This window comes from Anopheles stephensi, chromosome 2, assembly GCF_013141755.1.
Source record: "Anopheles stephensi strain Indian chromosome 2, UCI_ANSTEP_V1.0, whole genome shotgun sequence".
Taxonomy (NCBI): domain Eukaryota; kingdom Metazoa; phylum Arthropoda; class Insecta; order Diptera; family Culicidae; genus Anopheles; species Anopheles stephensi.
In genome coordinates, this window is record NC_050202.1 from 65,461,088 (window position 1) to 65,486,720 (window position 25,633).

The window sequence follows — 25,633 nt, forward strand, 5'->3', positions numbered from 1 at the left end:
GAAAAAAGTATTGGTTTTCAATCAGCTAGGGTTATATGTAACTGCTAGGGGAAAATTCGCGAAACGCAGAAAAGATGAAAGAATTCCATTAAAAACCCATTCACTTTGGCTTCTTGTTGCCTATTTTTTTTTAAATCACACTATGGGCTTGCGATTTTCTGTGATCAAAATTTTGGTTCGAAATGACAGCTGTCAGTCCTGTCAGTCTACCTACACACCCATTATATTGCATTTCCGTCTCTGGATCGTGACTAACTTTTTCTCGCAGAAAAGATTGGTGAAACTTTCGATGTCTTTTTGCACGGCACGCAGATAATCCGAAGACGGTGAATATCTTTCGAGGCAGAATTTGTATGAAATGGGACATAATGCAGCTAGCTAGAGCGTGCTTCGTGGAATGAGTGTGCTGGTTTAGGTGGAAAAAAGTTTCGCAGAGGCAAGAAAAAAAACCTTGAAAAGACGCAAGTGCTAATGAGTGGAGCTCGATTGTCCCGTCGCAACCCCTCCCCCCACCCCCTCAATCTAACCCATCGTTATATTACCTTGTATCGAAGTGCTTTTCATTTGTGCGAAAGTGTTGGCGACGATTACCAACGTTGCCTACTTGATTAGGGTTTACATTGAATAAAAGTTTTGAATCTTGGAAGAGATTGTTTGAAAGTAAAACGGGGTTTCGTTGTGTTTCTTCTTCTCCGGAACGTATCGTCGCATAGAATCGCAGTGCTAACAATAAGAAATAAAGCGAAGAAGGCAGTGGTGGAGAGAATGTCCACCCGAAAGGAAGTGGGTGCTTCTTCCGCTTTCTAAAAAATCGACGGAGCTACCACCAAATGTGTGCATGTGTGTGCTAGCGCGTTTGATTCGCGCGGTGTATATGTGTGTTCGTGCGGACGGGCGGCTCTTGGGAACAAAACGGTTGAAAAATGCTCGATCCGACCACGGGGCAGCCATTTTGTTTTCCAAGTTGATGTGCACCACTGGCGCGAAAGAGTTGAATATATGTATACACGGGTGGTAGTAAAGCTAACTCAAAAACTATAAAGTCAATCAACCGCTGCGGTCAAATGCGAGAAGAAGGCAACGTACGTTCCTGGTTACGGTAGTAAAATCGGAACAAAAGCTGGAGAAATTCATGTAATTCCCTTCCCTCCCGGCTGGCTATGGACTATGAGCGCTATCCAAATGGACGACTAGACACTTGCGAATGCGATGAGCCCTACGGTCAAGTCGTTCTTGCTTCCGATCGGTATGTAGCGCAGTAATTTTCCGTCCAGGAAAGAAGTCAACGGTTGCTAGCCCGTTGGGCTCGGGAAGTGACTTTTTCGCTGCGAGCTGAAAATCAGCGGCTGGAATTTTACGCTGACTTGTAAACGTTAATGTGTGTGGTGCGCGCTGCTACCAATACCAACCGAACACGGATCTTCGCTCTTGCCGAGCGTATGCCAATTCGAGAGCAGCAAAACTCGTCACAGCGCGAAAGTGCGAAAGAGCCAACAGCATACTGCGCGCGACGCGAAAGCGAGACCACCCGAAGCGTCGCTATTCAGTGAAGTTTTCTCATCGTCTCAGTAGTGGCTTGTGTTGAGCTCGGGCCGCAATTTTCATCTCGAATTTATGCAGAAAATTGCACTGAAAGCACAGGTAAATGGGCATAATCGCACCGTAAGCATGGGAAGTTGTCCATTTCGATGCAGTACAGTCCGATAACGGTCTGTGAGGTGTGAAAAATCGAAGTAAAGTTTGCCTTCCGTACGCTTTGGCAGCCGTCGTTGCAGTACAGGCCTACTAGAGGAAGAGTCAACCAGGTGGTGGTAATGCGCGTACGCCGCCCGCCATATTTGGCTTGGGAAGAGAGTGAGAAAGAGAGCAAATGACATACATGCACTCGCGCACGCACTCACACTGGGGAGGTTGGATGTTCCGTGATAAAATCGTGCCCAATTGGTGAGGAGCAAATTGTTTCGAAATTCGATTTACAAATCCTGTTTGTGCAAGTGGGGGAAATGTTATACCAGCTTGAGTGATCGTAGAATGAAAAATCAAAGCAGTTGTGCGAAATACGTGCGGCAGAAGAAAGTACCCTTGCCGCATAAGTTAATGAAGAAGCATTGAGGTATGACATGTTGGTGGCTTTCTTTCTCTTCTTCGTTTGACATCGAGATGCGCGCGAGTGCGTGTGTGTGAGATAGTGTGTACGAGGAACGCAAGTGTGCAAACCAATGCGCGCGCGCGCGAACACTTTCGTGTGAACGGACGAAAGTGTGTATGCGTGTGTTTTATTTAGAAGAGAGAGAGTGAGAGAGCATCTTACGAGTCGAAGGAAGATGTGCTGTATATGTGTGTGTGTGCATATGTGGGTTTGAAGGTTGGCTACCACCATCCTCATCGCAGCGGTTTCGAGTCTGGCCTTCTGCTGCTGGCTTGTGTATTTCACTTCCGATTTCGCTGGTTTTCTCCGTCTCTTTTCTGTCGAAGTGGCGTGAATGAGCGCGTGTGTCATGATGAAAATCCCATTCACTATACCCCGGAGCCGTTAGAGATGATGGCTTTTGAACGGAGAAAAGGGCAATGGAACATTCTAGATGCGTTCCTTAACGAAAACGGTAGCCCTCGCAGGATTCTCGCGAGACTAGAAAGGGTTTTACAGGGGGTCCGTGGGCTTATGGATTTTTAAAAAGGGACAAAGCAGAAATATAAATGTGTGCTTGTCCGGGAGATAGAAATGTCTCAGATATATGTATATTCATACTATTCGAAACCACGTTATATAAGATTATCACGGTGCACGAGCATAGTAACAATTATAAAAATTGCGACCATTTTATGAAGAATATTCATGTCATTTTCTGCCGTTTTGAAAGCAAAGTGCAATAAAACAATAAATAAACTTAAATACATATTTCAGGAGGACTCGTTTTTTTGGTCAAAATTCCAAAAGGTCAACAGAACCCAAAGTGTTCTAGTTTTCTATACCGAATCTTGACTGTTTCTATGAAAATGTTAATAAACAAGCTAGTCTACGCGCTCGGAACATAAACTATGAAATTGATAAATCTTGACTGGTTCTATGAAAATGTTAATAAATAAGCTAGTCTACGCGCTCGGAACATAAACTATGAAATTGATAAATATCTTAAACATAAAATGAAAGTGAGGCGTTGATAAACAACACCTGAATGTTGAGAGGATAAATAATATACTTAATGAAACATATTTCATCTATCATCACCGCGTTTAGTTCTGCTAAGTTGTAATGGCGGACTGATAACAGTTAAGTACAATAATTCTTCCTTTTTTCAATTTTCCACAGGTTTCTGCAGAACTGTAGGGAGTTTGTGATGGTACACAGCTGACTGGACAGCAATCCTTGAAACCTTAAACGGTATGTATAAATGGTAACATGTAAAAGCATCTTCGCGGTGATGATGGAAATCCACACAAACACATTTTTCTACAACAAACAGCATTGATACATGAAAATGGAGGTGAAATACGCTAGATAAGGCTTATAGCTGGTAGTCATAGTAAGGATATTCGTGTTATGATCAGCATTGCTGCAACCTGATTTGTAAAAATAATAATATAAGAACGAATAGATCGCGCAATCGGTTTATGCACAGTGAAATTGGTGTGAAAAATGTCCTACTAAACAGAAAAAGGATCTAGGCAAACTGTTTGCACTAGGAACGCTTTATCGTGGTGCGTGCACTTGTGTGGAAGTAAAGCAACATGGCAGTTGACTCACCCACTTGCCATTCGCGTTGTTGTACAGCCTGTGCCTGTCGTAAATGAGGCTTGTCCAGCAACACCGCAAACCAATTGCCGGCGAGAGTGGTTTACGGTGCAGACAGAAATGCGAGACAAGCAGACGGGGGTCGAGCAAACGGCTAGACGTACAAGCAGGACGGTGTGTGTCTGTGCGTCGTAGCAATCGGGGCCAACGGTATCCTGTCTCAATTGTACGGGAAAAAACGCACAGGTCGATATGAGAGTGCGAGAGAGAGAGAAAGCACACGAGAGCGGTATGAAAAGTTGTATATTGGAGCGAGAAGCAAAGTGCTTCGAGATGCTGGCGCCGCCTGCGATCGCCTAAAGAGTGAGATGCCAACAGTGCGAGTTCGAGCGCTATACGTGTGTGCGTGCATGTGTGCGCGCCCGTGTGTGAGTATGAGTGCGAGCGGGAACGAAAGAAATGAAGCGCGAATGAAGTAGCTTGGTTTTTCGTTTGGTGGTGACACCAATACATCGACGCGTGTTGTCGAAAGCGACATCTCGGCAAGTAAAAAAGGGATGACGTAAATATGACGTCGTCCGAAGGCGGCGATTTACGGCAGTGTGTTAGTGAGGTCACGTCGGTCGCCGGGAGCGTTTGCAGTTCGTGCGCGAACGAACTGGCGTTCGCAAGTAGTGGTACGATCGAGACTGCAACGATAGCATAATGTGTGTTGGTTTTATTCCCTTTATTTCGAACGCATTACACGGCGACAGGGGCGCATAACGAATGCATGTGTGTGAGTGTCGAGAACTGTCCAAGAAAAAGACGCTAACGCCTGGCGCTGCTGCTGCCGCCTTTGCTGGTTTGCACGGTTGGAAGGGAAAGTGTTGGCGTTGAAATTTTTGTGAAAAATTAGTGGTAAATGTCGTTTTGCCAGCAGTAAAAAGGTGTGTGAAGTGTTGCTCGTGCTTTTGGTGACTAGTGTAGCGTGAAGTAAGCAGCCGTGGGACGACAAACGATGATCAAATTGGAAATATTTGTTTAGATCTTGACCTTGAGTGTACATTGATCTTTCGCGTGCGGCGCGCTGCTTTGTAGGAAGTGTGTGCGCGCGATACTTCCTTGCTATACTTCTCTTCCGCGTCTAACCGTTCCCCCGTGCTGTGGTGACGGCCACCCTACCACCCTCGCGCTCTTTTGTGTCTCTTTCGCGACGTAGTAAGAATGATTCCTTGCTAAACGAGGCGTTTGCATTTCGTGGTGTGTGCGTGTGTGTGCGCATGTGTGCGTTTACGATGCGTTTTGTGCCGCTGCTGCTGCTGATGACGGTGGACTGACGGTGTGTGGTCGCAGCTGCTAAATTGCGCGCCTGTTTGTCGATTACTATTTTTTGTGGGGATATTATTCATCGGTTTACGTTGGATCTTTTCCGCGATTCGTACCCCATTAAGACACGCCGCTGGCTGGCTAGTGTTGGTAAATGGAATCGGCGATGCCTTAAAAGAGAAGAAAACTAGCATATAATGCTTAGCGGTGAATGTGTCTTGCATGACTCTGTGTTGGATGCGAAGAGCTGGGATTTACCTCTGGGTGGGTGTTAGCGCTGGGTGACTCTATTTTTCATTCGCGGGAGAGAAATTTAAAGAAGTGTACCCCGTTAAAGTAATGACACCATTGTGTGTGTATGTGTGCGTGCGTTTGTGTGTATAAGAATCTAAGCAAGCGGAAGTAAAAAAGTTGAGATCCTTGGTAACTGTGATATGACGACGATTTATGATTGTGTGTACAATCCCCAACATTTTCGATGAGCAAAGTTTAGTAAGGATTTGCGATGACGCATAGTAAGGAGTTTGCTAACCATTGCTGTCCCGTAACACGATTCATATGTGATGAGTTGACACAATAACGTGCCATTATGCCGCTTGTTCATATGATTTCATCAATCAGGTGTTAGAGAAAGCTCTCCCTAGCATGTATAGAACTTCCGACAGTATTGGCTAGTTTGTTATGAAAAATGTGGAGTGATAACTATTATGATCTATGCGCTAACGAGGAATTCGGTTTCAGGCTTAGTCCAGATACTATGCAGCAAGGATCAGGATCGACAACGCCTACAGCGGCACCGGTAAGTGGCACAACTTTGCACCTGTGTGTTGATTTTGGCGTTGTCGAAAGCGTATAGGCAACTGTAACATGATTGCTTTTGTTTTGCTTACTCTTCTACGCATCGGCACAGGCAAGTGTTCCCCCAGCACCGGCTTCAATCGACAACATGGACGATCCACCGCCAAGGAACGAACCCGTGGTTGAGCCGGTGAATGGAATCGTGCAGCCGCCAGTAATGCCACCACCGGAGCGCCCGGGACGGTTGACGAATCAGCTTCATTTCCTGCTACGCACGGTCATGAAGGCGGTGTGGAAGCATCAGTTCAGCTGGCCATTCCAACAACCGGTCGATGCAAAGAAGCTCAACCTACCCGACTACCATAAGATCATCAAGCAACCGATGGACCTGGGAACCATCAAGAAGCGGCTGGAAAACAATTACTACTGGACAAGCAAAGAATGCATACAGGACTTCAATACAATGTTCACCAACTGCTACGTGTATAACAAACCGGGCGAGGATGTGGTCGTAATGGCGCAGACGCTAGAGAAGCTGTTTCTAACCAAGGTGTCCCTAATGCCCAAGGATGAAACAGAGATGGAAGTACAGCAGCCGAAAGGCGGCAAGAAGAAACCGCGATCGTTGGCACCGCCGGGTACGTTGGTTGGCAACACGTCGGTAACGGGGGCTGCGGCCGCTGCTGGTGTAGCGCCGAATGCGGCCATTGTTGCAGGAGCGAATGCGGTTGCAGTGGCGGCAGCGGCCGCTGCTGCTGCGAGAGCACGCCCCAGTTCGGCTCTCGGTGCAGCCGTATCGTCCAGCGTTCCTCCTTTGAGTGTGGTCCCACCCGGGGTGGGAACTGCGCCAGCGGTGGTCGTACCGAGTGTGCCACCGATCGGTACTCTGCCGCCCCAGACTGTGCCTGGTAGCACAAACACCACAACGACAGCAGGACCCAACGCGGCAGTAGCGGCCTTGACGGCGGCGGCCGCTGCTGCAGCAGCCGGAAACACTTCGCTCAATCCTATGGGCAACCCGATCGGCGCGCCAGTAGTCAATAAACCGAGCGCGCCAGCCAACCCGCCGTACATGGTAAACAGTTCGCAGGCCGGCATGGAAACGGTCTTACCTCCCCAACAGCCAGCCAAGGTTAAAAAGGGTGTTAAGAGAAAGGCAGACACAACCACGCCGACTGCGACCGTTTTCGATCCGCACTATGGCACCCCTATGGATTCGAACGCCGCCAAAATTGCTACCAGAAGGGAATCTGGTCGACAGGTAAGGAAAACAATGATTTCTGATGAAAATTGTTGTAGCAAGTGTTTCGATATCAGCTTCACTATCTACAACTGTTGTTTTTTTTTGTCTCCCATTTATTTGTCTTAATGCTTTGCAGGACATTGTACCCTATCAAACCTCTACCTACCCCATGTCACCGATGGCGCACCAAGGGACAACCTCGTCCGCGTATCCGCCGAAAAATAAGGAGAAACTGTCCGACGCTCTAAAGTCATGTAATGAAATTCTGAAGGAGCTCTTCTCCAAAAAGCACTCCGGGTATGCCTGGCCATTCTATAAACCTGTCGATGCGGAGTTACTCGGTTTGCACGACTATCACGACATAATCAAAAAGCCGATGGATCTCGGCACGGTGAAGCGGAAAATGGACAACCGCGAGTACAAGTCGGCACCAGAGTTCGCGGCGGATGTTAGGTTAATATTCACCAATTGCTACAAGTACAACCCGCCAGATCACGATGTTGTCGCGATGGGCCGGAAGCTGCAGGACGTGTTCGAGATGCGGCTAGCGAACATACCGGACGAACCGGTAAACAATGTAGCACCGCATCATCAGTGCAAGGAAAGCGAACCATCGTCCTCGAGCGACTCGAACGATAGCGATGATGAGAGCGAGTCGGACGAAGAGTGTGCCCAGAAGCTGAAGGTGCTCGAAAAGCAGCTGTTTGAAATGCAGGAACGAATGCGGAAGCTCACCGAGGAGGCACTGCAGAAAAAGAAGCAGAAGAAAAAATCGAAGGACAAGAAGAAGCCTTCAGCGGCCGGACCTGGGGGTGGTACGGGCAGTGGTGCAAGTGATATTAAGGCGATTATGGATCCGCACGCCGGGCTCGGTATGCCGCACGGCCCCGGCAAAGCGATGCATCAGATGGCAGGTGCAATGGGTCAACCGCCGATGGGTGGGACTGGAGCAGCACCGGTGATGCCGGCTCCAGGTACCAAGGCCAAAGCCAAAGGCCAGCGAGCACCGAAGGCAGGCGGTGTTGCGGGTGGTGCTGCGCCAAACGCTCCGGCAAAGCGCGCTAAAAATGCGGGTGCCGCTGGAACTAGTGCTCCCCGGGCGCCGAATAAGAAGAAAGCTTCGCAGAATGTGTCCAACTTCGATTCGGAGGAAGAAGACACGGCCAAACCGATGTCTTACGACGAGAAGAGACAGCTGTCTTTGGACATTAACAAGCTACCGGGTAAGTCGGAAGGTTTTCCAAAAAAAAAAAATAGTACAGCGCTATTGTGTAGACCGTTAAATGATTAAGTAACTATGCTGTATTTTGTTTCTCTCCCTTCTCCATTGCAGGCGATAAGCTGGGCAGAGTTGTACATATAATTCAGAGCCGGGAACCATCATTACGCGATTCCAATCCGGACGAAATTGAAATTGATTTCGAAACGCTGAAGCCATCAACGCTACGAGAGCTGGAAAGCTACGTAGCTTCCTGCCTGCGCAAGAAAACTCGTAAGCCTTACTGTAAGTTTCCAACTTAACAAACACTGCTACTACTGAGAGAGATACCGATCACATACACATGACCTTATGTTTACATTGTTTACATACACAACACCTATTAGGGGATTTTTGTCCTTTACGTTTTTATGCACTATATTTCTGGCCCCGCGTATTGTTACAAACGTACCCTTTTTCGCAAACATATCACTGTCCCGGCTATTCAAAAGGACAATCTCGTATCGATTGTACTGCGCGCTCCGTTTTAAAAGTGTGTGTGTTCCTTCTGCGATGCATTTCATTAAACTAGTTTCGTCTCATTATGTTTTTCTATTGCTTTCAAAACGTTATCATCTGTTTGTCAGCTAATGCAAAGAGCATCGCCCCACGTCACTCCTATACATAAAACTTCTATTACATGGTCAATGTACACTTGAAATCATAACTACCGGTTTTGAAAAGCACCGATAAAAAGCTACTGCCGAATGTTATCCAAAGAAATGTCTGTGAATGGTTAACGAAACATGGTTTTACAAGATTTACTATCAGTAGTGTCTGTTAATTGGAAGTTATACCTAGTTTACTACTTCTACTTGATTTACGTGTAGACTCTTTCCGTATATTGTAGTCCGTCGCTTACTTTCATTTCGAAGATGCATGAGCGTGACCTGTGTTAATGATAGGCATGTTGCATAAATAAACGATATGATGATGATGGGCGGCAGGGCCAAATCGGAATTCGGAAAAGACAGCATCATTTCGTTTATTGCAACAGAATACCAATTAACCGTCACGCGGTCATGCATTGAACAGTATCATAGACTCATCGCTGTATCGTTTCTATCGCATATCCCTATTTGTGTAGCAGCTTTTTTAGCATACGATAACTTTCCTTATGTTTTCGCCGAGCCTATCCCTTGAATAACAAAGGTTAACCCTCCTGTACGAGAGACAATCCATGCCGCACTTGCTACAATGTATCACACTGTTTTCCTTTTTGTATTTTATAGACAAAAAAGTATCTGGTAAATCAAAGGAGGAACAGATGACAGAGAAGAAGCAAGAGCTGGAGAAACGGCTCCAGGATGTGACGGGTCAGCTGGGCACAGGGAAGAAGAACGCAAAGAAGGGTAAACTCTTTTTCTTCCCATTTATTATATTCTCATTTGTAATCGATTCTGCGAGACGGATGGACGGGAGCGGCGGCTAGCGGAACGAAAAGCGTGGAATGTGTCGATTGTTTGCTAATACCTGCTATATGCTTTCTCTATATTTTCTCTCCCTCTCTCTCTCTCTGTTTCCTTAATATTCACTTGGTACCATCGTCGGCCCCGGGGGTTGTGGGAATGTAGACGAAGCCAACAAACAGGACGTTGCTCCGTCCGGGGGCAATATGTCCTCCAGCAGTAGTTCCAGTGATTCCTCGTCGTCGAGTTCAAGCGATTCCAGTTCTAGTGATTCCAGCGACAGTGAAGCAGGTTAGGCCAAAACTTCTTTGTTCTAAAACAAAACAAAAAACAAAATGAATGAAACACAATTCTGTAGTGTTACATATGGATAAAAGGAAAAAAAAAGGAGAATCACAGTGACAGCAAATAATAACTTAATTTTAGCACTTATCGTTGTTCTTCAACTCAGCTCTAAAAAAATTCGAAGCAGTGTGGGTATATAGTATACATATATATTTAGCAGGAGTTGTACAACCCAATAATAGCACACAAAAAATCACACTCTCGACCCTCTCATTGCAGTGGAGATTGATTAGTATTGTTTCGCGGTGTCCGATGTTTTCGTCGGGACTGTTTAAGTTTGCTACGATGTGTGTCTACGGAGGTAATTTATAAATGGTATCTAAAGGAAGGATTTCCCGTGTCCCCTTACCACAGCCCCCAACCTTTCGGGGATGGGATAGCGACACATTTGGGTTGTTAGAAGCAGCAGTTAGCAGCGCCGCCTGGTGAGAGTAGTAGCAGAGTATGTGAATATTTTTTTTCCACGCCTTCCTCCTTGTTAGATGGAGTTAAACATTCTAAACTCGGCATGCGTAAAGACATCGAGATTTTGTTGCGTACGCTTTTGTTTTGGATAACACTAAAAATGACACATTAGCTTCAGCGTTAGATTTGCGTGTACAGTAGCACCGGACGCATAAAGAGAGCAGCAGCAGGAATGATGTGAAACCAGTCACCGACACATGGTTGCGGAGGAGGGTTACACGTTTTCCCACGGAACGTTTTGCATATTTTAATTGTCGACTCTTTTATATGATGGTCAAAACTATGATTATGTGTAAACAGGTTTAAAGTATAGCTTATAGTGAAAGGATATTATACGGTGCCATTAACGTGGCGGCAAATAATATGGATAGTTAGGCAATACATATAAATATATATATATGTATATGTATTTATTAAACTTTTATCCGTACAAAATGTATCCGCGTCAAACACAAAAGTTTAAAAGAAACACACACAAATGAAAGGCTGCCTATTTTTTGTTATAGATAGACAAGGCATCGCTTCATGTCTCATATCTTCGTCCCACGCAGAGCCACGTACTCTGCAGACGCATTGTGTCTGTCGGTCGGTTTTAACCTCTGGCCATTTGGTTCATTTACAACATCACTTTGATATATGATAACCATCAAACTCGGACCGTTTAGTGTTCGATTCTCACCCGACATCATTGGTGTTTGGTTGGTGCATTGGTACAACAGCGCGTGCATTGTTGCATTATCTTCTAAATGATACTCAGGCTAGCTTCGAAAACGTTTGCCCGTAGCGCTCAAAAATCTGGCGCCGAAATTTGATGTCCTGTTCGTGCAAACGTAAAGGCTTGATTGGTTTTTTTTGTTATCAGGCGAATGGCAAGACATACATGATCAGTCAGTTAAGTGATGTCTCTTTTGTTTGTTAAGTATTGTTAATGTATGGCCAAAATATGTTTCCGCGTAAAACAACTGTTCACGAGGAAGGGGGAAAAGTGGACACAAATCAACCTTTTCCAATAGATATGGCAACATACTTAGTGTTTTACGTATGTATTGATAGCCATTTGCTGCATTCTTCATAATGTGTGTGGCACCAATGGTTAAGAAAATGGCATGAATCTGCTATCTTTCGAGAACGGTGAACCAGTTTAGTAATCGTGCAATAATATGATTCGGTGTAGCATCTTTATGATTGGTTTCGACCAAGCATAAAGAAAAGGCTAGCGCATAATCCTCCAAACCTTTGTTCAGCTGGAATTCGATGGCCCATTCCTGAAACATCATCTCCAACTCTTCGCCACTGTTGACAGGCTAAAGAGCAAAAACACGGGAAAACGAGAGGAATATGTATGTGTGTGTGTGTGTGAGTGGGAAAAAAAAACAATTATGCGTCATAATTTTGTTTACATCATAGTTTTTGGTTTAGGGGCGTAAATTGAGAGACAGAGAGACCAATAGTTGATAGTTGATATTGGTCCTGCTAAACAAGGACACGAGGATGTACACAGTACACAACAGTTCTTTCGTTAAGGCCTTGCACTGAAACAGAGGTGGGCTACTACAGGTGTGTGTGTGTAGTGAAGGGCAGCTAGCAAACACATTACTACAGGCACCACCGGTAGGCGAGAGGTGCAGCCACCGAACCGATTTAAGTAGCCTAACGAACTTAGTGTGTGTATGTCGCGAACCTCTAACCCTTAGCATTGTTTTAAATAGTTCTTCTTCTTTTACCACAGTTGACCACTAACCAGAGGTTGCAAACGATTTGTGTTTAGTTGGTACAATTTCCCGGCCTTTTAATTTTGTTTATTATAGTTCAAATAATATGTTTTCACATCAGTAAAACCCTCCAATAGTATATATATAAATAATTAACGCGGTTAACCAACTGATGAGTGATGATGATGTGCGTGTATGAAAAACCTAGCGAGAGTATCGTCGTGCGCTTAGCAGTAGCATATCGTGTCATGCATCGGATCGTATTGCGTATGATTGATCCTTATATAAATATTATAATAATACTTGTCATTGTATTCTCCTTTATGTTACCCTTTTATTTTGCTTTTCTACAATTCTTCAACAAATTTCTCGTGTTTTAAATGTGTAATGTGGTGGGGCAGCCAACAAATCCAATCGTGTGTCGAAACAGTCTCGCGCCTATCGAAGGCTCGATGCTCGTTCCCTTCGCAACCCGCGGCAAGTGTGTTTGATGTAATTTCGGCATTCGTGTTTGACGTTGAGTATATGCAAAAAACCAGCAGCTCGATTAATGTAGAGACACAGCAGAGAGAAGAAGCGAAAGTGTTTGTACAACCAGTTTTTCCTCTAAATTGAACTACCGTGTGCTCTACACCACAAGAAAACTCTTCCAATTGCGTTAGAAGGTATGTGTTTACTGTAAATTCTTCTTTACCACACCACTCTTTTACGAAACTCAGTATGCGTTTATGTTTTGTAGCAAAAAGAAAAACCAACAATTTCGAATAAGGATATATCGGGTCAGTTATTGCCTAAATAGCCTAACAGAGATGCAGAACAGAGATGATCAGTGCATATAGCAGGACATTTGCGAGAAGGAGCGAGGATCAAATGCAGGATAAAATGTATTATGTGCAATACACAATACCCCCCCATCATCTATGCAATTTACTCCTTGACATTATTTTGATGATAGGTTTTGATGTTCTCCAGTTAGGCTGCTTTCATACTGGTAACACTCGCAACCATTAGCAGATGTGCTAATGGGGCTGTACGACAGCAAACGAATAGCTTAGCGAAATCATTGCGTTTGCAAGCAGCTGGAAAAGGAAAAGGTATATTTGAATGTTCGGCTCCGCCTAGTAGCCTTTTTTACATATTGTACCTTGGGCAATAATGCGATCGAGATTGAGCACGCGAATGATCATCGTGCGTTGGGGGGAGGGGGGAGGGTGTAGTGGTATATACTCCATCATTGAGTTATGCCTGTTATAGAATAAAACCATACTGTTGGTTCCATCTTTGTTAAATGCATTAAGTCACTTACATTAAATCTAGTGGATCATATTGGTTAGGGCAATCTGTGCAAAAATCGGGGGTTCCCCAGGAAAGCAAGAAGAGCAGCTTCACAATACAATCTCCATACACGTATTGGCGCAGCGTTTGATGATGGTTTGCTTGTGTTTGTGTACTGAAACAGGGGGGTAGAAGAAGAAGAAAAAAAAAGCTGTTAACACAAAAATCAGTTCTTCGTTAATGTGCGGTTTCATAAGCGTGTAGCGCGCAGAGGGTGTGTACAACGCAGACCATGTGTTACAGGTGAAATGTGTGAAACAACTTGTGAACCATGTGCGTGTGTTGGACGTTGTTCTACCTAGGAATGATACAAAATGATATAAGAGAGAGAGAGAGAGAGAGAGCAGATTCAGAATCGGCTTGCAATAATCTTACTTTGTTTCTCTTTTTCCGATCAAAATCGACTTTTTTATGAAAAAACTGTCAAACATCGGCATTTGCAGACACATGACAATCAATTGGATAAATGTGTACACACATTTCATCGTACGTTCTACCATTTTGCCTGCTCTTTCCTCGCGGAGGACTCTCTTGTACAGTCTGTAATGGGCAAGCATATGAACCCTTTTATTCTGTTATATGTGTTCGGTATTGTGGTGACGCGAGTGAAACATGTGATGATTCAACAATAACAGTATATGATTTACAACAGTTTCCATTTTCGGTTGGTTCTTTAAGGAATTAAATAGCAAAACTAGCAGCTATGCGCCCCCTGATGACACGGGATGTTACGGAACGTTGTTGCGGAAATTTGGTTTGGATAAAAAAAAACACCGTTGAAACAAAGGCCTAAATGTTTCGCATCTATATAGAGCATAGTTAGTGTACGTGTACCACTACCCCATATCTTGTTTAGAGGATCGACGATTCGGCTGTTGTCGGCAATGCCAAACCCCATTACACATTGTTTGCACGTGAAAGAGCGAATATTTGTTGTTGGTTCACAAGAAAAAAAAAAGCTATTATTAATACGTTCTTTTTATGTATCCATTTTGGAGGAGAGATGTGTTGTAAATTTTAAGTTGTGCTTGCGTTTTTGCCTACTCTTGGAGTTTTTACTTTTGTTTTTTTTTTTCTTAAATTTGCCTGTGTGGTATAAGGAAGTGTAGTAGCGGCGGCGTTGTAATATCATTGACCATACGGTATAATACACAGGCATTATAGGGATGCGCACAGGGTGCAAAAACAGGCAGGTGAATTGTTGTCGATTCGTTTCACTCCATATTGGTTTCGTATTGCCTGTCTCTCTCTCTCTCTGTCTCTTGATTTACGTTATCATCTTGGTGTGGATGGATGGAAGACTATTAGCACCTTATTTTGACTCTAGCTAGAGGCATTACCTAGCTTCGGTGTTCTCAGCCTACTAACTTTTGCAACATTAAATTGAATTCCACAATATGATGCGTTGTTGATGGTAAATTTGCACTTACCTTGCGGACGACATGAGCCGTGCTAGCAATAAATTTGAAGAAATGAAACATACGCCAAGCACGAAGTAAACGAGCACACATTCACACAACACAGATAGAAAATAGATACAAGAAAGCCCCAGGTGCACCAGGTAGATAGGTCAAACAAGTTTGGTTTCTTCCATCTAACAGCCTAGCCATGAATGATGATAGTGGAAGAGAGTCTAAATGTGTGTGTGTGTGTAATTCATTAAATGGCGCCAATTTAATAGCAAGTAGAGCGGCGGCTGCAAATGCGGTTCAAGAGACAAATCCCCCATTCATGGAGCCGATAGACGAAACATATGTACTAGTAAATGAAAATAGAATTACATCTCCATTTCAAACTACCCTCAACGCGCGAGTGTAATATGGCCGCAAATTTTTCTGCCGGTGTATTGTTTTGTAACCATCGTGCACGTTATTTGGTTTCTTATTTGTGTAACCGCCTTTTTGGTTGGTTATCTTGATGCTGATGAAGTTGGAAAAAAAGGTGTACCACGGACTGGGGATGTCTGTGCATTAACATTGAACGAAATGGGATAAAGCATGCGGATCGTCTGATGGACAAAGCACACATTCTTTCGAACTAATTCCGTAAAGATTGTAGAAAAGCGAAACAGAAAATGTGTAATTTAAAGGTGTTGTTTTGCCCGAGAACAACAAAACCAATTGGCGTTGTGTGTTTGTGTGTTGTAAGATAGCGTGGTGGTAGCAGTGTGTGAACAGAACACGAACGTAACAAGCAAACCAACAGCAGGCGAACGGGCGCTATTCGGGTGAGGAGTGTATGGTGTTGCTTTCTAACAGTAAGCGGGGGTACAGTCATAATACATGCTTAAGGTAATTAAAGAAAAAAATATACGTGGTTAAGTAAATAAACAAAACACAAGCCGTAATCATCAGAGCACTGAATGTTGAACAGACAAATACAGGCGTTCTTCAGTTTTAAAATTGCGCCCAACACAATCTAGCCCCCCCCCTGTAATAGACACACACACAGACACATTAACAGGGGTAATTAAAAGAGAATTTGGGAAAGGATTTTGGGCGGCGTGCATTTATCTTCACCAATTGCTTGATTTTCCACTGGGGGTCGTCTACATGGGTAAAATTGCTATAGCTATGTGTGTAAATCATGTGTGAGGAGGATGCGTTTTTGTGAAATATTAGTCTCGGACTAGACAGAAAACGCAAACAGGTAGTTCAAAGTGGAATAGTGGAGGTGTATAGCAAAGTTACAGCAAAAGGAAATGCACATGAATCATTGCAAAGAAAACCACTAAGCAGAAGGCACATACAGTCGTAACGCAGTTGTGTCAAAGGGCAACAAAAACCCATCAAATCTCATGCAAACAGGAACGAGGATGGTGAAATGATTGAAAATTCTACAAAAGCTAAACGGATGAGAGATGGTACACTAGTTGAAATGTAGGAAATAGCGTTTGGAATTTTGCTTCGTCATGAGTCAAGTATTTTTCTCTTCTATAACGCCAACAACAACACATGATCAGCAGCGGCGCGCTTGAGATCTGATCGGCTAGTTATATGGTTCCGTTTTTTTTTTCGCACTAGTGTGTAGAAAGTTTGAAAGTCGTCCCCCCTAACACACGTACACAACTGGTAAACGAGCGGTGTGAGGAAGATTAAACGTATATATATATATATATATAATAAGCGCATAACTGCAATTGCAACAAATGAGATAAAAAAAACAAAAAACGATCACAAAAAAATAAACACAACTAAACATGAATGGTAAATCAAGCATTATAATCATAAAACTTGAACCTACAAAAAGGAAAAGAATATATATAAGTAATAAAAATCGAAACGTAAAATGCTACTACATGGAGAATCTTTTCACTGACGACAAATGGAACGTTGAAATAGTGTTTATTGGATTTAATTCCGGCGTTTTTTCTTCCTTCTGTACCTACTTTAAAGCTGTCTGTTCGCTCATTGGGTCGCACGAATGAATTGTTGGTTAGTTTTAATACGATTGTTGGCTGCTCTTGTGGTATTTATATTTCCGGTTTCTGTTATGTCTCTTCGTGAATTGTGAAACCAAAAAAAAAAAAAAAATTGTGCCGTACATCATCGTTTCCTCTACCGACCACCACCACCACCACCATTACACAACATGAGAAATTTGTTGAAGATACTTCCTTCCTGCGTTTTAAGTACCTGGTGTGATACGGGGTAACAGAGAGTTGCTTCTTTTGTCATAAAAGCATGGAATGATAGCTCCACATATGTACCCAGGTATTTATATTGACGGAAGGTAAAGCACAACGCGGTTACAGAATTGTTCATAAGCGGGAAAATGATGCGGGGGTTGCACATGTATACTAAACGATCTTCTGATTCCAGAGGCTGGAGGGCGCCCACCGCGTAAGAAAAAGAAGGATTCCTCATCTCCAATGCGCACCGGAGGCGGCAACAATGCAGCAGCGAACACGGTAAGTAGGTGCTAAGAAGGAGCCGATTACTGGTCACAGGCAGTTGTAGCGCTAAACAAATGATAGGCATTTTTTTGTTTGCTTTAATTTTTACTTGCTGTATATCGTGTGCGTATTGCCAATTTCAACTTAAAAAGTAAGGGCCCTCCCCACGTGGGAGGGGTGTCTTTAGTTGGACGTTTAAACATGGTTGTTAGCTGAGCAAAACACGGACGCATTGATGTACACTTTTGGGCTCTATTTTTATGTTGACTAACGTTCAGGATCTTCTTCCATGGCACTACAACCTCGAGAAGTCTCGGTCTGCCATGTCTGGCTTTCATTGGCTTTATTTAACCCGTAGTAAAGTAGTCCTACGTACGGGTAGGCGGTCTGGATGGGATTTGAACCCCTCCGGTTCTGCGGTGTGAAGACGGACCACCCCATACTCCAAAAGGATAACATATGCAATAGAAATAGACAGATTTTATTAATCTCCGTATTTAATTCCCGAGCAACGAAGCTGTGAAAACCTCCTGCCCTCGCGTTATAGTCGATATTCGGACTTAAGACTTCTTACTTACTTCTTCGCATTACAAGTGTTCTCTTCAATAGGAGATAGTTCCTTACATCACAAAAGCGGCCAATAGTGGCCAAGAGCACAAAAAGTCAATCGGAGGATCTTTTTCAATCATTTTGTTCCTAGTAGCTGGAAACAGCTGATTGCTCCAATTCTCGAAAGAGCTATGGTGGGAATAATGGTGGGAACTCCTCACACTTTTGCTCCAGCCGCCGTACGATCGCCTGAACATGGAACGATGTTGTTGTTGTGTGTCAAGTCTATTTTTAAACGCATATGTTAGGTGATTGAACCTCCAATAAGTCCAATACTTACTTAATTATCAGGCGCTACAACCGCTTTGCGGTGTTGGCCTGCTGCAACAATCCTCGATATCGCTCACGGTCCAGCGCCGTCGTCTGTCAATCCGTTATCCCGGCCGTTCTGGCGGACGCATCAACGCCATCACTCCATCTCAATTTGGGCCTACCACGCCACCTCCTCTGTCCGTGTGGACCGCCTAAAAAGACTTGACGGGCTGGGTCGTCCGGTGTCACTCTCATGACGTGACCAGCCCACCGGAGCCTGGCGAGTCTAATTCGCTGCACGATGGTGAGATCATCGTACAGCTCGTAGAGCTCGTCAGTGTAGCGGCTCCTTCATTGTCCTTCCACACATACGGGGCGTCAAAAATCCTTCTGAGCATCTTCCTCTCGAACGCGGCTAAGAGGGCTTCGTCAGTTTTGGACAGAGTCCATGTGTCAGAGGCGTATGTGAGTACTGGGACTATAAATGTTCTGTACAGTCTCCCAGCTTCGTCCGTCGCGACAGGTGTTTAGAGTGGAGATGTTTCCTCAGGGTGTAGAGTATGACCGGTTGGCAGCCGGCATCCTTGCGCGTAACTCAACATCAATGTTGTTGTCAGTGCTGACTTATGACCCCAGATTGGACGACTTCGAAGGTGCGGTCACCTAGCTGTACATGTACCGCTGCGTAAATCGGTGTTTGTTAGCCGGGCCAATAAGTCCAATAAGACCTCCAAAAGCTAGGAAACAAATTAATGTAAACACAATCGTTTGTTGCATTGAAGCTGTTATTATTTGTTGTAAAGCGTGTGGATTTTCACTAAAGATTGTCGACCAGTTGTGATAGCGCATCGTTGTGCTCTTAACCATGTAACTACCCCGCGGGCCGAGCATGCATAATTGACTCTCATTTGTTACCGAACATCCCCACTTCCAGTCCTCTGCTCCAGCCAACGCATCAACACTATCGGCGACGGCCGCGGTACCGCAGATGCTACCGAGTGCTGGAGCCGCCAGTAACACAAACACCACCTCCAACACCACCACCACTACTACTACCACGAACAACAATTCCAATACCATCACACCTCTCCCGAACGCCGCCGCTCAGCAGCCATCGCAACATTCGGCGGGCAGTGTCCTAAACCAAACGTCGTCAGCCGCGGGCCAGCATCACTCACAAGTACACCTTTCGCAGCAGCAACGACAACCGTCATCAAACCAACCGCCTGCCATACCGCCACCACTATCATCCCATGGCACCACGCCCACGCTGGTATCATCAACCTCCTCCAGTACCACGTCCTCCTCCTCCTCTTCCGCCACATCTTCATTGTCGGGCGCTGGCGGAGGGTCCGTGTCGAGCATGAACGTTGCAGGTACCCTCGGTACCAGTAGCAGCCTTAATGCCACTAACAACCCCTCATCAAGCATCGCAGCTAACAATAATGGTGGCTCGGTGGCTGCCGTATCGTCCAGTTATGCTGGTGGAAGTACCGCTGGCATGCTAGGACTTTCGCATACGCCGTTGGCCACAACTAGCGCCGGAACGGCGGGTGACTCTGTGCCGGGACTGTTGCAGATTCCTGCCTTGTCGCAACAGCAAACGGTGACTAGCATCGCCGCTGCCAGCACACTCGCGCTAGCGATGATGTCCGCCGGTGGTGGTGCTGGGGCTGTAAATAGTAATAATGGTAGCGGCGGCGGCGGCGGCGGCGGCGTCGGAAGCAATAACAGCGGCAATCCCAACCCGATCGGAAGTAGTAACAGCAACCAAATCTCTCTACCACCTCCCATACCATCACCAAACACCACCACCACTACTACCAGCACGATGCTACCTGTGAATAATAATGCTTTGACCACCACCAGTACTAGTAATAATCAGGGCAGTAGTGCTATCTTGAATAATTCCATCAATGTTACGCAGCTCCAGCAGCAGCAAGGAGCGGGAGGTCTCAGCACTAATGGGATCGCGACCGGCGTCCCGGTGTCGGCTCATGCGCCATCGTCGTCCGGCACTAGCATTAACAGTAGCAGCGGCAACCTCGTCGGTAACACAAACGGAAGCGACGGTGCATTGAATACAAGCAATGGGCTGATAAACAGCATGCTCGGGTTACCGGGGTCGGCCCAGCTTGCGACGAGCCTGGCTGCAATGACGAACCTGGCTAGCATGGCTGGCGGTCTGCCCCCCCAGTCCCTGCAGATGGGTCAGAGCCAGCAGTCGGTCGGAGCCAAATCGCAACTGCACGGCTCCCAGTCGCAGCAGCAGCAGCAGCTGCAACACGCACAGCAGCAGCTTAATCAGCAGTTCCGCATCGGTGGTGCTACTGGTAACGGGCACCACGGTGGCCTCCCTTCCGGCTTTATCGATCCGCTAGAGCATACGCTTAATTCGTTCGAGCAATCGATCAAGGCCGAACCGCTGGGACTGAATTTACTGAACGATATGCCAGCGGCAATGAAGCAGGACCTTACGACCAGCATGCTGACGGTCAACATGGATCTGTGCATGGCGCATCTGCAGAACCAGCTACACTCAGGCAACAACGGTTTCAGCGTGGGTGAGTTTAATGGCAATGGGCCGCTAAACGGTGGTACGGGCGGTGCGATGGGTCTTGGCAGCGGTATGGGCCAGATGGTAATGAACAGCATGGCGTCGACGGCTGCCGCAGCCGCTGCCGCCAACACCGCCCTGATGGGCGGAGGTATACCGTCGTTATTCGATCCGCTACAGAGCTTTATACGTTCCGGTGCAGGAGGAGGAACCGGCGCGTATCATCAATCGAATGCGGCGGCTGCGGCGCCGGGAATGGCCAATCTGGTACCGGGTGCAACCAACACCAGCAGCAATGGTGCTGGTTTGTCTAGTGGCAACAGTGCTGCTGCTGCCGCCGCCGGTGGTGGTCCGATGCACGATCGTTCGATCGATCTGACGCAGGCGGGCAGTGGCGTTGTGAACAATTCGGTCGTTGGCGGTGGTGGTGGTGTAGGAACAACCGGTGCGGCGGCCGGCATGATACCTTCCGGCAACGGTGGTAATATGATGCAGATCAAAAAGGAAGAACCCGGCGCCGTTGGGGGAGGCGGCAAGTTTATGCTAACGCCGAAACCGATCGAAGATTTGCTGATCAATCCGAACGAGAAGAAGATGGGCGGCACACCACCACCGGCCGATGTGAAAGGGAACATGGCGAACACGTTCAACAAGGGCCAGGATCCGAAGAGCGTTTGGTCATCGCTGGCCGCAGCCGTTTCGCCCCAAAATACGCCAACGTCGAACAAACCGAAACCGGCGATGGACTCGTTCCAGGCGTTCCGCAACAAGGCGAAGGAGAAGTTTGATCGGCTGCAGCAGCAAGAGCTAAAGCGGTCCCAGAAGGAGCAGGCGGAGAAGGAATTGAAACGTCAGCAGGAGCAGCAAAAGATAAAGCAGGAAGAGCTCAACAATGGACGGTAAGTGTACTGTAACATTTTACTGACTTTGAATCGCGATCTTGATCCTGAATAAGGGAATGTCGGGCCCTCAGTTTCAAACTGGTGGTTTTTCTCATAAAGCATTGGCGGTCTCTTACTCAGCATTTCTCAGGCTTCTCGATGTTTGATATAATGGGTTGATGATTGTAAATTCTCTACTTGTGACGCCTTTCAGAAAATTGCCCATTGAACCCGTTCAGCCGCGCGTAGTGGAGGAGATCAAAACATCGCCCCAAGGTAGTCCATCGCCGGGAACACCGACCACCCCACATGCGCTCGATCGTTCGGCAGCAAAGCGAGCGGAACTGCGTCGCCTAGAGCAGGAACGACGAAGGAGAGAAGCGGTAAGTAGCTCGACCGATCGCGCTCGCGGTCTTTCAGCACATTGATCGAATGTAGCGGTGAAAATGATTACAAATTTTGTTTCTTCCTTTGGCGCCCACTCGATAGATGGCTGGTCAGATCGACATGAACATGCAAAGTGATTTGATGGCCGCGTTTGAAGAGTCCCTTTAAAAAAGCGGTACGGTCTATGGTGAAGAAATCGATATGCTCGTCAAACGTATGCACAGGCGACGTCGGTATCATCCCTTGCAGCTGAGTGGATCGATCCATCCAGCATTTGGTGTGTATTTACGTGTACGGTAAATTATCTTACTTCAACCACACACACACACACATGCACAGTAAAATTCTCAACCATTAGCGTTTGTTACCAAAAATACACAGCAAAAAGGAGATAAAGCGCGCTAACGCACGCGAAAACCACCGAGAACCGTAGGAATTAACCCCAACCGTTGTTGACGATAACTACATCAGAAAGTAGCCATCAACCAAATGGTGGCCGCCGACGTTCATTGAGGGCACGTGATCATGTTCGTGTTCTGCTGAAGTGTAACGTCATTATACGGAGGGAAGGAGGGGTAATACGTTAAAACACTCAACCAAATGTGTTGCGCTCATGCCCTATCGTTGATGTCCCCTTTGTACAGTAGTAGCAGCTAAACGATACAAACATCTTTATTACTGGGGAAATCACGTAAGAGAGAAAGAGAGTGAGAGCAACATAAAGAGAGGCAGATTTGATTTTTTTTTACTTTGGAATGCAATTTACTGGGTCAGTCTCAGTACTGCGTTTAGGGATTTGATAAAAAGTAGGAGACAAGCGAATTCGTTACTACTACGAACCTTTCTAGTGTTAAAGATATCGTGCATCCTCCCGTTTACATATACACACACACACACTCATACAAACATTATACCCATGGACATATATGTAGGAATAATCAAAGGATCCAAACCGGGGGGCAAACATTCGACATGGATTAGGGTAGTGAAGAGCAAGGAGGAAAACTGGAAAGCAAGCAAAAAAAAAACGAAACAAAGCATTAGTGTAGTCGATCAGAGGAGATGCTACGGTAGATATATCATGTGGTTTAGAATAGTAAACGTAACAGAACAAACGGAAAGGTGTGTTTAAAGGATAAGGTAAATGCTGCGCGCCGTGCAGTATGTGGCAGCAGAAGTTGTGGCACTGTGAACAATGTGCTCTAGTGGTGTATAGACATACTTTATCAGTTGTGATATATAAATTAAAAGTAGAGAATCAGCAACACGCATATTGAATCCCCTTTATGCCGGGATGTTATCGCATCCAACACATCCCAAAAAAAAGGTGTCGCGAAAGTGTGTCTCTGTGTGTGTAAAATGCACATGGAGAAGAAGGTGGTGTCAAAGCAGCGAACGGAATAGCCTGGCGCCTATTGACTCTATTTTTGGCGTGTAGTAAGCAAATGTGTAGATATAATTTTATCCAACGGAAGGAAGGGAAAAGAATTAGGAGCAAAAAAAAAGAGAAGATATTGTAGCGTTTTGTAGCTACTGCACGATGTGCTTACCGTGCAGGCAAACTAAACAAAGCAAGAAAGGATGTAACTGATCGTGTAATTCATCAGTGGGGGGACGCGCACAGCAGGAGACACAGATCATTAATTGCATCGCAATCGAAAAGGATGATCGAGCGTGTGAATGTACCATATTTATGTAAAATATACTCACTACTTTGACCACACACACACACAACACCTTCCTCCTTCCGAACCCTGGGTGTTATAGGCGAAACAGAATGGGAAGGGAAGGGAAGGAATACGGTATAGTGAACGAACAAACCTTTGAAGATCGTTGTTTTCTGTACTTTGTCCTTGTCATTGTCAATGAAGAAATAGAAAACATTGAGAGAAAGGGAGTCATTTAACGTTCTGTCTGTAGAGAGAGAGAGAGAAAGAGGGTGATGAAGTTGTATTATAAATATTTAGCTGTAAATTTAACAAAGGGGGAAGCATGAATGAGAGACGGAAAATATGGTTATACGGAGACGGACGGGTTGGCAATATCTTGGGTCAATTGAAGGCAAAAAAAAATGCGAATGAGACTCCGCGTTTGAAGAAAGTGAGACGAGAAATATGTTGGGCAATAAACACACTGTCTTCTTTTACAGTTTTCTTTTTCTTGTCGTGCGAGTTGACTGTTTTTTTTTGTTGTTGTTGCTATTTGTTGCTCGTTTTGTCAGTAGTTAGTGCAATATGTATACATAATATTAAATAGCCTGCTATATATGTATATACGTCTGTGTCTCTCGTTTTGCGATCGCATGCATGGAACAAAGCGCAAGCGCGCGCGATGCTAGTAAGTGCATCGCCGAATGGCGGCAATTTATGTTTGAGCTGTGTTGCGCCATTACTGTAGAGTTTTACTTTTAAAAGTTTGTGTAACATATAGGACTAACAGATTCGCACCTGCGAACACCACGGTTAAGTGTCGCCCTGAGACCCCCGTTTGAATTGGGGTCTTGAGAGAGGATGGTATGTGTAATAGCATAAGAAAAAATATAAATGTTCAATAGCGCTAACAAACCATTACACGTTGGATCAAGTGCGATGAGATTACACTGAATCGCGACGTTCGCAGTTTAATGAGGAATTCAACGAAGTGAGCGAAGAAAGTTAAAACAAAGACTAAACAGATAACTAAGATAAGTATGGGTGGCTAAGAGATCAGTACTACATTATCTGAACGAAGAAGTGATTCTAAACAAGGCGTCAAGCAATAGCATGTTAAACTATCTCCGTGGTGAACGTTGGCAAATGTCGAACGGCGCGCCAACCATTGTACAGTTTGGTGTTAGTTGCGCACCTGGTTTTTTTTTCGTTAATCGGTTCGGTGTTGTGCAGGCTTCCTTAGCACACGAGATGATGGTACAGCTAATTTAGAATAGTGGTTTTGTTTTGCAACCCCTTATACAGCTACCGAAGCGGCAACATCCTTTTGATTGTTGCTACCTACTGCGCTGCTGCATCCTTGTCGAGAAAGTAGGCAGAAGTGTTGTGTTGTGGTGTCCCCCTAATATGTAGTGTCAAAAAGAGTATTAATAGTTCCGTAAGCCTGAAAGCCTGAGTGAGAAACACACTCGCAGCAAATCGAAAGACACAAACGCAGGAATTGCAATATGATCGAATTGTAAATGAGAACGCGAAGGGCGAGGACGAAATTCGAACGATAAACGTTGTAACTACCGTTGTAGTGTATCTATATGGAAATTAGTAATTTAAGATTGGGGGGCGAAATCGATGCAGTAGCCGAGATCCGTGATGGTGGGAAAATTTAAGTAAGATAGTAAAATGAGCATAACGAAAATGCATAACGAAAAACAAAACAAAAAAAAAAGGATCGGCCAATAATTTTCTATAACAATTTGGTGGTTAGTGGTGTACTACGTGTTTCATGGCGGGATAATG

The 25,633-nt window shown here is 45.3% G+C and overlaps 1 protein-coding gene across 11 annotated transcripts; it reads left to right on the plus strand.

Annotated features, from left to right (window-relative positions):
• The first annotated feature begins 189 nt into the window (after nucleotides 1-189).
• Nucleotides 190-25,633, plus strand: LOC118503248 (homeotic protein female sterile-like). 11 transcript variants are annotated; one of them, XM_036036276.1, is made up of 12 exons: nucleotides 190-326; nucleotides 3,311-3,382; nucleotides 5,783-5,840; nucleotides 5,952-7,100; nucleotides 7,219-8,305; nucleotides 8,416-8,586; nucleotides 9,573-9,692; nucleotides 9,915-10,040; nucleotides 17,428-17,516; nucleotides 19,297-21,818; nucleotides 22,015-22,183; nucleotides 22,290-25,633. In XM_036036276.1, exons 3-12 carry the CDS (start codon nucleotides 5,799-5,801, stop codon nucleotides 22,353-22,355), a joined length of 5,541 nt encoding a protein of 1,846 aa, XP_035892169.1. In that variant the 5' UTR covers nucleotides 190-326; nucleotides 3,311-3,382; nucleotides 5,783-5,798; the 3' UTR covers nucleotides 22,356-25,633. The 11 variants fall into 11 exon arrangements, with proteins under 11 accessions (XP_035892169.1, XP_035892168.1, XP_035892170.1 ...); XM_036036275.1 differs by having other exon boundaries at nucleotides 203-2,113; XM_036036277.1 differs by having other exon boundaries at nucleotides 203-1,082.